The sequence below is a fragment of the Pleurodeles waltl genome, chromosome 7, assembly GCF_031143425.1.
Source record: "Pleurodeles waltl isolate 20211129_DDA chromosome 7, aPleWal1.hap1.20221129, whole genome shotgun sequence".
Taxonomy (NCBI): domain Eukaryota; kingdom Metazoa; phylum Chordata; class Amphibia; order Caudata; family Salamandridae; genus Pleurodeles; species Pleurodeles waltl.
In genome coordinates this window covers 12,902,053-12,916,830 of record NC_090446.1, presented here as the reverse complement: position 1 = coordinate 12,916,830, position 14,778 = coordinate 12,902,053, and the positions used below count along the sequence as shown (strand labels likewise).

At 48.6% G+C, this 14,778-nt stretch overlaps 2 protein-coding genes across 4 annotated transcripts in view; one reads left to right on the top strand and one right to left on the bottom strand.

Moving 5' to 3' along the window:
• Positions 1 to 3,094, bottom strand: part of LOC138303553 (protein FAM118A-like) — a 204,894-nt gene extending 201,800 nt beyond the window's left edge. The window contains exon 1 of one of the 2 annotated variants that reach the window (XM_069242798.1): positions 1,281 to 3,094. The gene's annotated coding sequence lies outside the window, so the exon portion shown is untranslated. The remainder of the gene's footprint in view (positions 1 to 1,280) is intronic. The other variant, XM_069242797.1, reaches the window with a different exon arrangement.
• A 314-nt stretch (positions 3,095 to 3,408) lies between these two features.
• LOC138303552 (zinc finger protein 132-like) overlaps positions 3,409 to 14,778 on the top strand; it is a 40,499-nt gene continuing 29,129 nt past the window's right edge. Inside the window, exons 1-3 of one of the 2 annotated variants that reach the window (XM_069242796.1) lie at positions 3,409 to 3,614; positions 11,642 to 11,768; positions 12,061 to 12,171. In XM_069242796.1, the coding sequence (XP_069098897.1) occupies positions 3,411 to 3,614; positions 11,642 to 11,768; positions 12,061 to 12,171 (442 nt within the window). In that variant the 5' untranslated portion in view covers positions 3,409 to 3,410. The remainder of the gene's footprint in view (positions 3,615 to 11,641; positions 11,769 to 12,060; positions 12,172 to 14,778) is intronic. The other variant, XM_069242795.1, reaches the window with a different exon arrangement.

The window sequence follows — 14,778 nt, the reverse complement described above, 5'->3', positions numbered from 1 at the left end:
AGCCACATAACTCATGCACATCTAGCTGTTTGATGTGCAACCTCAGACTACGCAAACTACACATACGCCACATGCCATCATCCAGCAAATGGGGATACGGATCCAGCAACACAGTTCGGATAGTTGGGAGTACAATGTGTGTGAACTCCAGATGCAGGATCCCTGCCTCCAACAAATACCCAGCTCATCTACTTCACAGTTGCCATGTCATTGATACTCCTTAGCAGTTCAGTTTGCCTCAACTCACATCCTGCACGGCATCTTCACACATGGATATAGCACATCCGACCTCAATGTGTCCCAGGCCTAGTCCGAAAGTAGACCCCTAGCACACATTCCACTGCCTTCACACACTGCCCAGGTTGCACCTATCACACACCACAGGACCGGAGTATGGATGTGGACTCACCCCCTTGTGGCTGTTGTGCTGCCCTCAAATGCCCATCCACCTCAGGGTATGCCACCGCCAAAATGCGGGACATCAGGGGGTCAGGGTCTAACGTGCACCCCTCCCTCGCATGGGATGACGTCCCTAGCTGGGCCTCACCGGTCTTTCGCGCCCAGCGTCTCAGGTCCTCCCACTGCTTCCTGCAGTGGGTGCTCCGCTGGGCATGGACCTCCAGGGTATGCATTTGCTTAGCGATGGCACGCCAAATCCCCTTCTTCTGTTGGGCGCTCACCTTCAGGGATGACACGGAGAATAGGAGACAGTCATGTAGCTTGGCATCTAAGGGACTGCATTGGACACAGCACATCTCATGGACATGCGCACATATCAACATTCCAGTTGGCCTCAGAGCCCTCAGCCAGGCCCTTCCACAAGTCACTCATCCTCGTCCCATAGCAATGACATTTGCAGCACTGCAGGAACTGCATGGTGTATGGGCTTTGGGCCATGCTTGTCATTTAATTTGTGGTCGTGAGTGTGCTGTTTGACATTGCTGTAATTGCCATAGATAGTGAGGCGGTGTTGGCTAGCAGTTGGGGTGGGCTGTGGGATGGTTGTCCATGCGGGTGCTCCATTGTGAGGTGTGAGTGTGACTCGGATCTGGCGTGCATAGTAATGGATTGTGGGAGTGGTAGTTGAGGAGGTAGTAAAGGTTTGGCATGCGGGAGGGTGTGGATGGTGGGAGAGGGGTGGTGTGGCATGCAGAGTGGGAAGGTGGGGTGACAGTGGGGGGTGAATTCCTGTGGTTTATGACGGGATGGGGAGTGGTGGGTTGTTGGGAGGCATGCAAGACTGGAGTGGTTAGTGCATAGGGGGGTAGTTATTTCCTTACCGAGTCAAGCCCTCCAATGATTCCAGTCAGGCCCTCCGGATGCATGATTTCCAAGTCCTTCTCCTTCCAGGATGTCAAGTCAAGGGAAGGAGGTAGGGGTCCATCACCAGTCCTGTTGAGTGCTATGTTGTGCCTGGACGCCATGGAACGGACCTTCCCCCTGAGGTCGTTCCACATCTTCCTGATATCCTCCCTTGTGCGTGGGTAGCTGCCAATTGGGTTCACCCTGTCAACGATCCTCTGCCATAGCTCTGTTTTTCTGGCTATCAATGTTTGCTGGACTTGTGCTCCCATCAGTTGTGGCTCTACTCTGACGATCTCGTCCACCATGACCCGCAACTCTTTGTCGGTGAAGCATCAGTGCTTGGGGCGACATGTTGTGGGGAACGTGCTATGTGTGTGAGGTGCAGTGCGGGTGGATGGTGTTAAATAGTAATCCAAAATGGTCTCCCTCAGGCACCATTTTGGATATTCATTTACTATTGCCATGTGCTTGACAAAGCTGACTCCTCATCGAACTGTGCAAGTTGACTTTTCTGTGAACTTTGCTTTTACTAAACCTTCTCGTGATCCAGGCCTCTCCACTCTATCTTAATTAAGCTGACTCTTAGAAATACCGAGCCACAGCTGCATCCTGCTTATCTCTGTGCAAAAACAAAACTGTACCTCGTACCACCACATTCCAGGAGCCTTTCACCCAAGATATCCTTGTAAATTATCAGACAGGCCTTGAAAGACTAACTTTTGATAGATGAACTTTCACTTTGCCTGTATATCAGCAGGATACTCCTGAGACAGTGGGAGTGCAGGCAGGAAAAACGAAATCTAACGTGTGTACGTCAGCAGGATGCTCCCGGGTCAAAGGGAGAGCTGACTGAAGCTTTTGCGCTCACAAGATGGGGAGGGGTGGCTTCCTGACTGGGGGACAGCTTAACTATATAAGATTGTACGCTGCGGAATGAAGCAGCCAGCCTCCGTAGGAAAGTCCATCAGACTGTCCTGGGACTCTGTGCTTAGCTCGAGCTATTATATGTTGTTAATAAAACTCTTCTCTTTTTCATCAGTTGTGACTCCGTCTGTTGTGTTCTCTGCTGGTAAAGGACCCTGAAGACTTAGGGTGTCCCCTCCACCGCTGGGAGAGGTGAGGCCACCTTTCCCGGTTCTTCAATGGCTGTTGAGGGGGTGCGTGCAATGTGTGATATTTATGCTCAATGTGCAGTGGTTTGAGGGTCCTTGGGTCTCTAGCTCATGGTGATATTCGCAAAGGTTTGTGTGGGTGTGAGGGGTTGTGTATTATAGTGCGGTGAACAGGTGTATGAATGTGTTTCAGGTGTGTTTCGGGAAGGCGCAGGGAGGGCGGTGATCTGACGGCGGCCTGGGGCTCCTGCCACCTCTCTCCTTACATTCCTCCCCTCTTGTATGTTGATTCAACGAGTGCTCAGTCTGCTCTGCGGCCTTCCTCTCTACAGATTCTCTTTCCATTGAAACGTGGTTCATTTCTTCTTCCCAGTACTTTCTCTAAAAGCTGACCTCTTCCCCTCCTAGTCGGCCCTCTCTTCCCTCACGCGTTACTCCCTTCTCTTCCTCACTCCCTCTTTCATCACACTCCCTGCGCCTTGCCCTCCAGCCCTCTGCTCGTCTCCTTTAGGGCAGCTTCAGTCCGGAACCGGAAGTGGCCGACACAGAGCTTCAAGGAAGTTCCAAGCGCCGTGTTATCCAGGAAGCATGCGAGCACGCGGCCGGTGTCAACAAGCCGCACGACGTCTCACTCTGAGCGTGCGCAGCGAAGTCGTTATCCCCATCTGCGCATGCCCACTGGAACATGGCCCAACATTCCAGCCTGCACGATAACTGTCCTGGGAGGTGGGCCTTGACGTCTCACTTTGAGCTTGCGCTTCGGAGCGGTATTATTCATCTGCGCGCGGTCAATGAGCATTGCTCACACTCCAGCTTGTCCACAGAGGTGTCCGTGGGAGTTGCGGGGCTCTTGCTTGGCGTATCGCTCTAAGCATGCGCCATGCTTCCGCGTTCTTTGTGCGCATGCGCACTTGAGCGCGAGACGTTTTGGAGCTGTTCGGCTTTGACTTCTCGCTCTGAGCATGCGCGACGGGCTGCGTTTCACATCCACACATGCGCAATGGTGCATGGCTCAGATCTCACCCTGCACAGCAGAGCTGTCCTGGGAGCTGTGGAGCTGCTGCTTCTGTGGTTAGACTGAGTGGGCGTCAGTGCAGCCCCGTCACCCACCGAGCTACCCCTCCTCTCCTCGGTGGCAGCTCCAGCAGGGCTGCCATGGAGATCGGGGAAGGGATGCCCCAGCAGGATGCAGGCAAGGTGAGCAATATTCAGTGATGGAGCCTGCTGGGCAAGGCCTTGGACTGAGTGTGTTCAGTGGTGTTTACTAAACACACACACCGGCCCCATTGGAGCAGAGAAGAGCCTGGCTCTGTGCAGTGGTTTCTCCAGTCCTCCTACAACCCTTGCACCTGTGCCTTCCTCATGCACCTCCCAGTGGAGCCCATTAGTGTTATGATAACAGGGACTCAGGGGTGTGGGGACGTGAAATGACATACATGTGCACGTGATTCGAAGGCTCTCCTGCTGCTTTCATTGATCAGACACAGCATTCATCACAGGAAGGGTCACTAGTCCTTTCTTCCTGCCCATGTTCCATGGCTCTCTCCTTTCTAAAGGCACACACTGCCAGTTTTTCTTCTATGTATTCTGCTAAAAGTGATAGTTTCTGTGCTTTGCCCGTTCACTCTCAATAATTGAATTACATTTTCTCAATTGGAAACTGGTGGGTCTCACAAAATGACTCGAGGCTTCTGCTGATCTGGAATGTGGAACTCTCCATCTGTCCATTTTCACCCTCCAGACAAGCCATAGGCCTCCTATAGACTTAACTAGGAGTCTCCTTCCCTCCATATTGTATTCACCCTCCACTTCAATGGTCACCTTCATTCTCTTCCATGGGGGTCTTCAAGTGAAACCAGCCAACCTCACACACCTTCAGAAAGAGAAAACGTGAGAGGTACGCCAGGGTCATTAATCACACAAATGTATGTGCACACAGAGCACAATTAGTCGTTTAGATGAGGCTGGGACCAGGCTGTACGTGACTACTGCTTGCCCTCCCCCAGACGCTTATATGAATGTCTCGTAAATAGCTTTAAACACTGGAGAAACTTGTTCCTGCACCATGACCACATTATGAACGTTGTGCTGTAGCCTGGTGTGTCGTTTAGTTTGACCTACAGAAATAAATTAATTAATAACCACTATTTCTGTTGTGAGCTCAGTCAGACAAGATTCTACCACTACCACTGCCATGATAAGCTATCCCATGTGTCACTGTTAAAATTGATGCCTTCCAAAAAAGTTGTCTGGTTTTATTTCAAGAAAATATTGTTGTAACTAATTAAATAGCCTTTTGTCTGTAGTGCCTGGCAAACACCTTAACATCTGTGTGTTGCAGCCCCAATCATGAGTGAAAGGAACATAGTTTATTGGGCGCGTCAATAACTTTGCAGGACTCCCAGCACTAGTAGAGACTGTGAATGGAGGGAGCACCTGAAAAGTACATATACAAAGAGAGAGCGAGATGAAGGAAATAAAAAAACACATCTTGGGGCCATTCAGAACATTTGGTAGTTTGGTAATGAAGAAATGTGCGGATGTGCAGAGCGAGCACGTTTTACAACTTTGCAGTCAGATAAGAACAGTTTCTGACTTCAAGCCTCACAGGGACCTAAGAGAACCTCGTGAAGAGCAGATGTCTGGGGGATACATCTCTTGAACCATGAGCAAAGAAAACCTTGACCAGTTAGATGGAATGCCTGGAAACAGGAAGAGAGATTTGAAAATAAACTTGTTATGAATGTGTAGCTCGAGGAGATGTCCAGATATTGGTCTTTATGAGACATGCCAAGTAACAGTCTGGCTCTCAAGTTATGAATAACGTGTTGTTGACTCAACAAGTGCTTTAGGAGCCTTAGTTATGTTGGGTTAGAATTGTCAAGGCCACTCTTTTTATGACATTGGTAGTTTATTCCTATGTGTTAGAAATGGGGTCTTTGGTTGGCAGTCAGGTTACCCTCTGTCCAAGCAAGGACCCTCACTCTAGTCAGGGTAAAGGAGAACCACCCTTAGCTAACCCCCGCTCACCCACTTGGTAGCTTGGCACGAGCAGGCAGGCTTAACTTCAGTGTGCTAGGTGTAGAGTATTTGTACCAACACACACAGTAACTTAATGAAACACTACAAAATGACACAACACAGGTTTAGAAAAATTGAAAATATTTATTTAAACAAAACAAGACCAAAACGAAAAAAATCCACCATACACAAGTCAAGATATCAATAAAAAACCAAAAAGAGTCTTCATGTAATTTTAAACACAACACTAACGCTGTTACCGTGAAAATGTACCTGGGTGCGTCACAAATGACCCAGCACGGGCGAGTGTGCTTCAAGAAGGGCTTGCGGTGCGTCGATATCACTCACGAGCGAGACCGTACGTCGTTTCTTCTCTCTGCAGAAGAGCGATGCATCGATTCGAACTTCACTCTCGGGCCCAGGCAGGCCTTGCGTCGTTTTCACACGCCCAGCGATGTGTGCATCAGAAATCCCCCCGCATGATGATCCAAAAACCACGCAGGGTGGGTTGCGATCTCACCAGCCTCCGTCAGTGATGCTGCACGTCGTTTCTCCAGCCGCGGGCGCCGATTTTCCGGTCGCATTGCTGGTGAGCACCGATTTTCAACCGCAAAGCCAGCGGCACGTCGATTTTTCAGCCGCAGATCGGATTTGCGTCAATCTTTTCCCTGTACAGCGGTTGGTGCATGGATTTTTCACTCTTGGCCTGCCAGCTTCTCCTTTCAGGGTCCCAGGAAGTGGATGGGCACCACTTGGCAGAGTAGCAGTCTCAGCAGAGGCTCCAGGTGCCGACAGGGAGAAGTCTTTGCTGTCCCTGAGACTTCAAACAACAGGAGGCAAGCTCTAAATCAAGCCCTTGGAGAGTTCTTCACAAGAAGGAAGGCAACGCAAAGTCCAATCTTTGTCCTCTAGCACAGACAGAAGCGGCAACTGCAGGAGGGCTCCACAAAGCACAGTCATAGGCAGGGCAACTCTTCTTCCTCAGCTCTTTAGCTCTTCTCCAGGCAGAGGTTCCTCTTGGTTTCCAGAAGTATTCTAAAGTCTGTGGTTTTTGGCGCCCTTCTTATACCCATGTTGCTCTTTGAAGTAGGCCTACTTCAAAGGAGAGTCTCTCTTGTTTGTGAAATCCTGCCCAGGCCAAGCCCCAGACACACGCCAGGGGGTTGGAAACTGCACTGTGTGAGGGCAGGCACAGCCCTTTCAAGTGTGAGTGACCACTCCTCCCCTCTCTCCTAGCACAGATGGCTCATTAGGAAATGCAGAGTACACCCCAGCTCCCGTTGTGTCACTGTCTACTGAGAGGTGCAACGAGCCCAACTGTCAAACTGACTCATACAGGGAATCCACAAACAGACAGAGCCACAGAAATGATTTAAGAAAGAAAATGCTCACTTTCTAAAAGTGGCATTTTCAAACCCACAATCTCAAAATCAACTTTACTAAAAGATGTATTTTTAAATTGTGAGCTCAGAGACCCCAAACTCCATATGTCTATCCGCTCTCAAAGGGAATCTGCACTTTAATCATATTTAAAGGTAGCCCCCATGTTAACCTATGAGGGGGACAGGCCTTGCAACAGTGAAAAACGAATTTAGCAGTATTTCCCGGTTATATGTTGAAACTACGAGTGCTTCAACCACCCATGCTTCAACAAGGAGGTCGGAACAACAACCTTGTTGTTATCACGAAAGCCTTTACTACGAATGCCTTAACAACGATTTTCTGTTGTAAAGGCATTCCTGGTAAAGGCATTAGTGATCAGCATGCACGGTTCCAGCATGCGTCCCCCTGGCCCCTTACCCTTAAACATTACCACAACACCCCCACCCCCTCAACCACCCCAACCCCCAACCCCAAAATTACCACAACCTTAACCCCCTCCCCTAAAACCTAAAACACCCCAACCCACCCCTAAAACCTAAACCCTGACCCCGCCCCCAAACCCTAATCACCCCGAGCCCCCACCCCCAAAAACTAAAAATACCCTGAGTCCCCACCCCCTCCCCATAAACCTAAAGCACCCCAACCCACCCCTAAAACCTAAACCCTGCCCCCGCCCCTAAACCCTAATCAGCCCGAGCCCCCCACCCCACCATCCAAAATTAAAAATACCCTGAGTCTCACCCCCGCCCCTAAAACCTAAAGCACCCCAAACCCCCAACCCATCCTTAAACCCTGAACCCCCCTCCCCCACCCCTAAACCCTAATCACCCCAAGCCCCCTACCCCACCCCCCAAAAAACAGCCCCAGTCCCAGCCCAACTTACCTCCTCCTTCATCGCGTCGCCTCCCTTCTTCTGTGCCTTAACCACGCATGTACGTGGTTCACACATGCGTGGTTAAGGCCCTAAAACAAGGAAGTCGTGAAAAACAAAAGCATTGTTTCGCTTTAGTTTTCCACGACTTTGTGGTTTAGGACTTGTTGTTCCGGGTGTTTCCTGTATTTCACTGTCAGGACATATAAAATACATTACTATATGTCCTACCTTAACCATACACTGCACCCTGCCCTTGGGGCTACCTAGGGCATACCTTAGGGGTGCCTTACATGTAAGAAAAGGGAAGGTTTAGGCCTGGCAAGTGGGTACACTTGTCTAGTTGAATTTAATGTTTTAAAACTGCACACACAGACACTGTAGTGGCAGGTCTGAGCCATGTTTACAGAGCTACTAATGTGGGTGGCACAATCAGTGCTGCAGGCCCACTAGCAGCATTTGATTTACAGGCCCTGGCACCTCTAGTGCACTGTACTGGGGACTTACTAGTAAATCAAACATGCCAATCATGGATAAACTAATTACATACACATTTTGTAAAGGAGCACTTGCACTTTAGCACTGGTTAGCAGTGGTAAAGTGCCCAGAGTAACAAAAACAGCAAAAACAGAGTCCAGCACACATCAACAACATGGGGAACAGAGGCAAAACGTAAAGGGTGACCACGCCAAGGATGAAAAGTCTAACACTGTGGTATCAATGTAGTTTCTTGTCTGGACTTGTACGACTGTCAATGTATTGAATTCAAGTACTGATAAAACAAATAGGGCATAATGACAGTGTGAAAGTGGGTTCAATGCTTCTGAGACATGTTCTCTTGTCTTGAAAGCAGTAAGTCATTGTAGGCGTAGAAGTGCTAACTAACGCGAGAACTGTCTCATGAAGTGCAGGATAGAGAGTGGTCAAGAATAAATGCCCTTAAACCATGCATGCCAACATTTGGGAGCGTCCAAGGAGCAAATATGTGGTAGAAAGGTAGACAACTTTTTAAACTTGCACTTCACTGAAGGATAGTTTAAGATGGAGAAAGACAGAAAAAAATAACAAAATAAAAAACATTTTGGAAACTCTGATATAGATGGGTGTTGCATAGCCCAAAAATACCCTCCAATCCCCAAATTCTTATTAAACTGTGATGTGCATGTATACTGAAAGTAGTTGATCTGCTGCTGCCTGCTTTACATTTTATAACTGGCTAGTTGTTTTTTTGTTGTTGTTGTAATTCTGCCACCCAGGCGCAGGTAGGAAGGTAATGGTAGTTGTAAGCATAAGTGTAAAAGTAATAGGGTCAAGCCACAAAAGCAATTATGAATACTGAAAGTGTAACTGCAGGAGCTAATCTTTTATGTATTCTTATGTGACTTTGTGATACAGTTCCGAAACGTCCAACTCCCTATTAGTAAAAGTACAGAGTGCAAACCCTTTCTGTTTATACTAATTTTATATGAACACTCTCAGAATATTTCAATTGTAAATTCATTTTAGTTGTTTTGGGGCCTATTCACAAAGGCATGTAAGAGTACCTTAAACGAGTACTACATGAGTACTAATTCCTGGACTAAAATTACCTTTGTTTATAGGCCCCTAACCGGCAGAAGTTATCTTATGTAGAAGAGATGGTAATTGAAGTAATGACATGCAGTGACACACAACCCACGTGAGAGTGTAATATGAATGAGTGCAGTGTGTGTGGTGGCGGATGGGGTTATTTTGAGTTTGCCGGGCTGCATGCCATTCATCCACAAGCCTCTACAAATCTACTTGCACACTCAGTATGGCGAGTCAGATTTTATGCATGTGAGCTATTTTAGGGCCTACTGGCCCGTTATGGCAAGAACAGCTCCAACTGGCTAAGAACAGGTATTCTGTTCATGCAGAAATTGAATGAGTAATAAAGATGCCTTTACAAAAAAAAATTATCTTGTCATAATTGCTGTGTGTTAAAAGACCTATGTCAAATATCAGCTAACATCATCTTACAAATTGCTTTTTATTTTACTGTGGAGATTAGTGTTTACATTTCTTTCTCTGACTGCAAAGTTAAAGGATTTTGTAAAATGAACTGTCTGACAGCTGTTCTGGGGTACAACAAGTGTGAAATGAAAATCTGTTGGATGTCAGTTTCTTTCTAACACACAGTAGTTTAATAGCTTGTAAATGACCTGGTCAAATATTTCAAAATATTTCCGCTCTTAGGAAAGCACTTTTTTGTAATTCTGAAGTGTGATGGAAACAGATCAAAACAAACCCGATCTATGTAGTTTTATCAGTAAAACTGCATGTATGTGGAAACTGTTGTGGTGTATGTAAATGACACTGTGCTATTACACCATGCTTTAGTCATATATTTATCTAAAAGTGAGAGTTTTTAAACATCAATTGAGAGTCATTACCGCCCTGCCCTGATAACAATTCTCTTGATGAATTAAGAGGCAAGTCAAGGGTCATGTACCCTATATGTGGGCCAGTTTCTGATTGTACATAGCGCAAGAGTTTAGTCTATTAAATCAAACAAGAGTTTTTTTTGTACAGCAGACATGTCAATCTCACATATTTGAAGGTCTTCTCATATGTGATAATGAAGAAAAGGAGGCTCAGTCAAATAAATTGTTTGCTTAGGATCACACAGTTTGAGACTAGTTTATGGGTCAAGAGCATTAAAGTTCGGCCAAATAAATCATTCAAGTCACTACACCTGCTGGTCTGGTAACATTTTAATGATTTTTCACAGCCCACACCAGGGCAGTGGAGGCATGTACTCCACTGCCCCACTGAACTGCAGCCTGCATATTTAGAGATCTCATCTCACTGGCAGAAATCAATATGCCTTCTGAGAAAATGTCAGCTCCCTCAGTTGCATTTCTGAAAGACTATACGTTCTCTGATTGGCCGCCGTACGTTATGCAGTAACTCAGCAGACTTTTCTGTTTTTCAAGAACAATCTCCTAACATGTGATATTGTTTTTTAAAAACACATAACTAATGGCCCTGGCACCATGGGAGTGCCAAGCGCTCCGTCCACTCTGTAATCTCTCTTTGGGCTTCAAACCACGCCCATTCCCACGTCAGTCACTTACATTGGTTCGTGGGCTTGCCTTTTAAAATCCGCTTGCTTTCATTTGTGAAAGGCATGCATGCGTCATGCCTTTTCCGGTGTTTAGCCCACCTACACAGCACGGGTAAAGTACCAAAAACGTACGAGGCTTGATGTTTTCAGCCTGGGGTCCTGACTACTTTATCTATTTTGCACGCAGCGCGGTTGCGCTGTGTTTTTTTTGCTTTACAGCACTAATAGGTCTAACTCGAACAAGTGCGAGACCCGTTGCATTGAAAATGCTTGTTATTTTTTATTTTCTGGACTGGCATGCTTTTCCTGACAGTCCCAAACAGAAAACAGTATGTCAGAATGTCCACTCTGAGTAAGAAGGATGGTCTGAGGTACATAGGGCCATATGTACAGACACATTTTCCCATAGACACAGAATGGGTAAAACCCTTTGCTACATCTGGCCCGTAGACCGACAGATTCATGTCCATGGGGCAGTATGTGTAAAGTTTCCGCCTGTGGAAGCAGGGGCTCTGCCAGTGAAAACATGAAGGTCTGCTCGACTCTAAATAGAGTGGCTGAGAAGCCTGTCCGCCAAACACCAATTGCCCCCCTAAGTAGGTCAACCTGCAGCAGTGCTTGCACTGCATGTACCTGGCCTGCCCTCTGGCGGGCACTTCTTGTACAGCACAGCCCACTGGTTACAGTCAGCAGATCCCCAGCATCAGTTAGTAGCAGTGGGCGAGTGCCTGGAGGGGGCAGGGTGCTTCGCCAGTATGACTGTCCTGAGCTTTGCTAGCTGCCTCTCTAGGACTCAACCAATATCCCTTTTGTTTCGTGAGTTTCGTTTCTGACGCCGCGCTGCTTCTCTCGTTTTACTAGGTACTGGGTTCATTCAATGATTTTGCAGCCCGTTTCTCTAAGGAGGATTGGAAACTTTTGCACAAATGGCAGACAGAACTTTATGAGATTGTGATGAAAGAACTGCATCAAGCTGTGACGTCTCTGGGTAAAGTTCCATCGTTGTAATAAAGTTGTATTCACAAGGACCTCTCATGAGCCCTTTTCTGTTTTTGATTTGTTTGCTTTGACAACCTTCTGACAATTTGAGGGAGGGTAATAAACTGTTCACTGTCGATTTCGGAGTATTTTGTGTTTTGCACATTTATACACATTTGTGTTTCATTCAGTATACTAGAAGCTGTGGCTTTGTCAAGTACTAGGCTCTTTGTTAGCATGACAAGTGCACATGCTTGTGATATAGTCACGCGTGTAGTTGTCATGTTTATTTTCTTTTTCAGGTCCTGTGATTTACACATCGGTGTTTTCCTTAAGGCCTAAAGAGATTCAGGAACTCTTCCCAGTGGACTATCAAGAATCCAAGATACGAAGCAGTAATAATTGTTCTCCAAGTGAGTGAGAAGTAAAAAAAATGTCTAAGAAAAGATGGCATTGTTTGTTGTTATTTTGCACATGATCAATACACATGGACAAAAACAGACGCAGTAAGCTCATCCTAAAATACCATACCGATCCTAGCAGTTAAAATCTTTTTTATGGGAGGCCATGGTGCTCCCTGGGTGGCAATACTAGGTGAATGTATCCTAAGTAGGCAGCACGTGATCCTACTGTACTGTAGGCAATCTGAGTCTGCCCTGTTTAATGACAGGGCATTACCATCCTGAAGGACAATGACCCTCAACAGCGGCCGCATGCTCTGAAAGCGCTTAGTCTCAGTCTGCAAGCCCTCGGTCACCGTCTGCAAGCCCTAGGTCACCGTCTGCAAGCCCTCGGTCACAGTGTGCAAGCCCTCGGTCACAGTCTGCAAGCCCTAGGTCACCGTCTGCGAGCCCTCAGTCACAATCTGCAAACCCTCGGTCACAGAAGCCCTCAGTCACAGCCGTTAGTCTCAGTCTGCAAGCCCTCGGTCACAGCCTGCAAGCCCTCGGTCACAGTGTGCAAGCCCTCGGTCACAGAAGCCCTCAGTCACAGTGTGCAAGCCCTCGGTCACAGAAGCCCTCGGTCACAGAAGCCCTCAGTCACAGTCTGCAAGCACTCGGTCACAGAAGCCCTCGGTCACAGTCTGCAAGCACTCGGTCACAGAAGCCCTCGGTCACAGTCTTCAAGCCCTCGGTCACAGAAGCCCTCAATCACAGCCCTTAGTCTCAGTCTGCAAGCCCTCGGTCACAGAAGCCCTCGGTCACAGTGTGCAAGCCCTCGGTCACAGTGTGCAAGCCCTCAGTCACAGAAGCCCTCGGTCACAGTCTGCAAGCACTCGGTCACAGAAGCCCTCGGTTACAGTCTGCAAGCACTCGGTCACAGAAGCCCTTGGTCACAGTCTGCAAGCCCTCAGTCACAGTGTGCAAGCCCTCGGTCACAGTCTGCAAGCCTTCAGTCACAGTCTGCAAGCCCTCAGTCACAGTTTTCAAGCCCTCAGTCACAGTCTGCAAGCCCTCAGTCACAGAGACCCTCAGTCACAGTCTGCAAGCCCTCAGTCACAGTCTTCAAGCCCTCAGTCACAGTCTGCAAGCCCTCGGTCACAGAAGCCCTCAGTCACAGTCTGCAAACCCTCGGTCACAGTCTGCAAGCCCTCGGTCACAGTCTGCAAGCCCTCGGTCACAGTCTGCAAGCCCTAAGTCACAGTCTGCAAGCCCTAAGTCACAGTCTTCAAGCCCTCAGTCAAAGTCTGCAAGCTCGGTCACAGTCTGCAAGCCCTCAGTCACAGTCTGCAAGCCCTCAGTCACAATCTGCAAGCCCTCGGTCACAGAAGACCTCAATCACAGTCTGCACGCCCTCGGGCACAGTCTGCAAGCCCTCGGGCACAGTCTGCAAGCCCTCAGTCACATTCTGCAAGCCGTCGGTCAAAGTCTGCAAGCCCTTAGTCACAGTCTGCAAGCCCTTATTCACGGAAGCCCCCAGTCACAGTCTTCAAGCCCTCGGTCATAGTCTGCAAGCCCTCAGTCACAGTCTACAAGCTCTTGGTCACAGTCTGCAAGCCCTCAGTCACAGTTTGCAAGCCCTCGATCACAGTTTGCAAGCCCTCAGTCACAGTCTGCAAGCCCTCGATCACAGTTTGCAAGCACTCTACTACAGCTCTAGCCATGAGCAGCACACTCTCATCCATACAAGCATTATGCTCAGCCAGCTTTGAACATACTGAGATGTATGCTCAACCACACGCTGTTCACCCTTACCAGGCACAGGCTCGGCCATGCTCAGTCCCCTTCAGTTTCCCTCTGCCCACCCTCTACATATACTCCCGATCTTCACTGCGTTTTGTTCAGTCTCCACCATGATCTGCCCACATTCAGCTATGCTCTCTTTTCTCAACCTTTCTCTCCCAGCTTCAGGTGTGCTCCATCCAACATCACAGGCTTTGCCTAACCTCTCCCGTGCTCTGCTCTCCCTTAAATGTGGTGTACTCCGTGTCAGGCATGCTGTGACTACTTACTGCCCACTAGTGCCCACCATTAACTGTGCTCTTCCCGCCCTCAGATGTCTTCTGCCCACCCCCAGCTGTCTTCAGCCCCCCCTCAGCTGTCCTCTGCCCCCTGTCAGTTGCGTTCTGCCCCCTCTCAGCTGTCTTCGGCCCACTCGCAGCTGTCTTCTGCCACCTCTCAACTGCCCTCTGCCCACCCTCAGGTGTCTTCTGCCCCCTCTCATCTGTCTTCTGCCCACCCTCAGCTGCCTTCTGCCCCCTCTCAGCTGTCCTCTGCTCAGCCTCAGCTGTCTTCTGCCCCTCTCAGCTGTCCTCTGCTCACCCTCAGCTGCCACCTGCCCACCCTCAGCTGTCTTCTGCCCCCTCTCAGCTGTCCTCTGCTCACCCCCAGCTGTCCTCTGCTCCCTCTCAGCTGTCTTCTGCCCCATCTCAGCTGTCCTCTGCTCACCCTCAGCTGTGCTCTGCCCCATCTCACCTGCCTTCTTCCCCCTTTCAGCTGGCTTTTGCCCCCTCTCAACTGTCTTTTGCCCCCTCCGAGCTGTCCTCTGCTCACCCTCAGCTGTCCTCTGCCCCCTGTCAG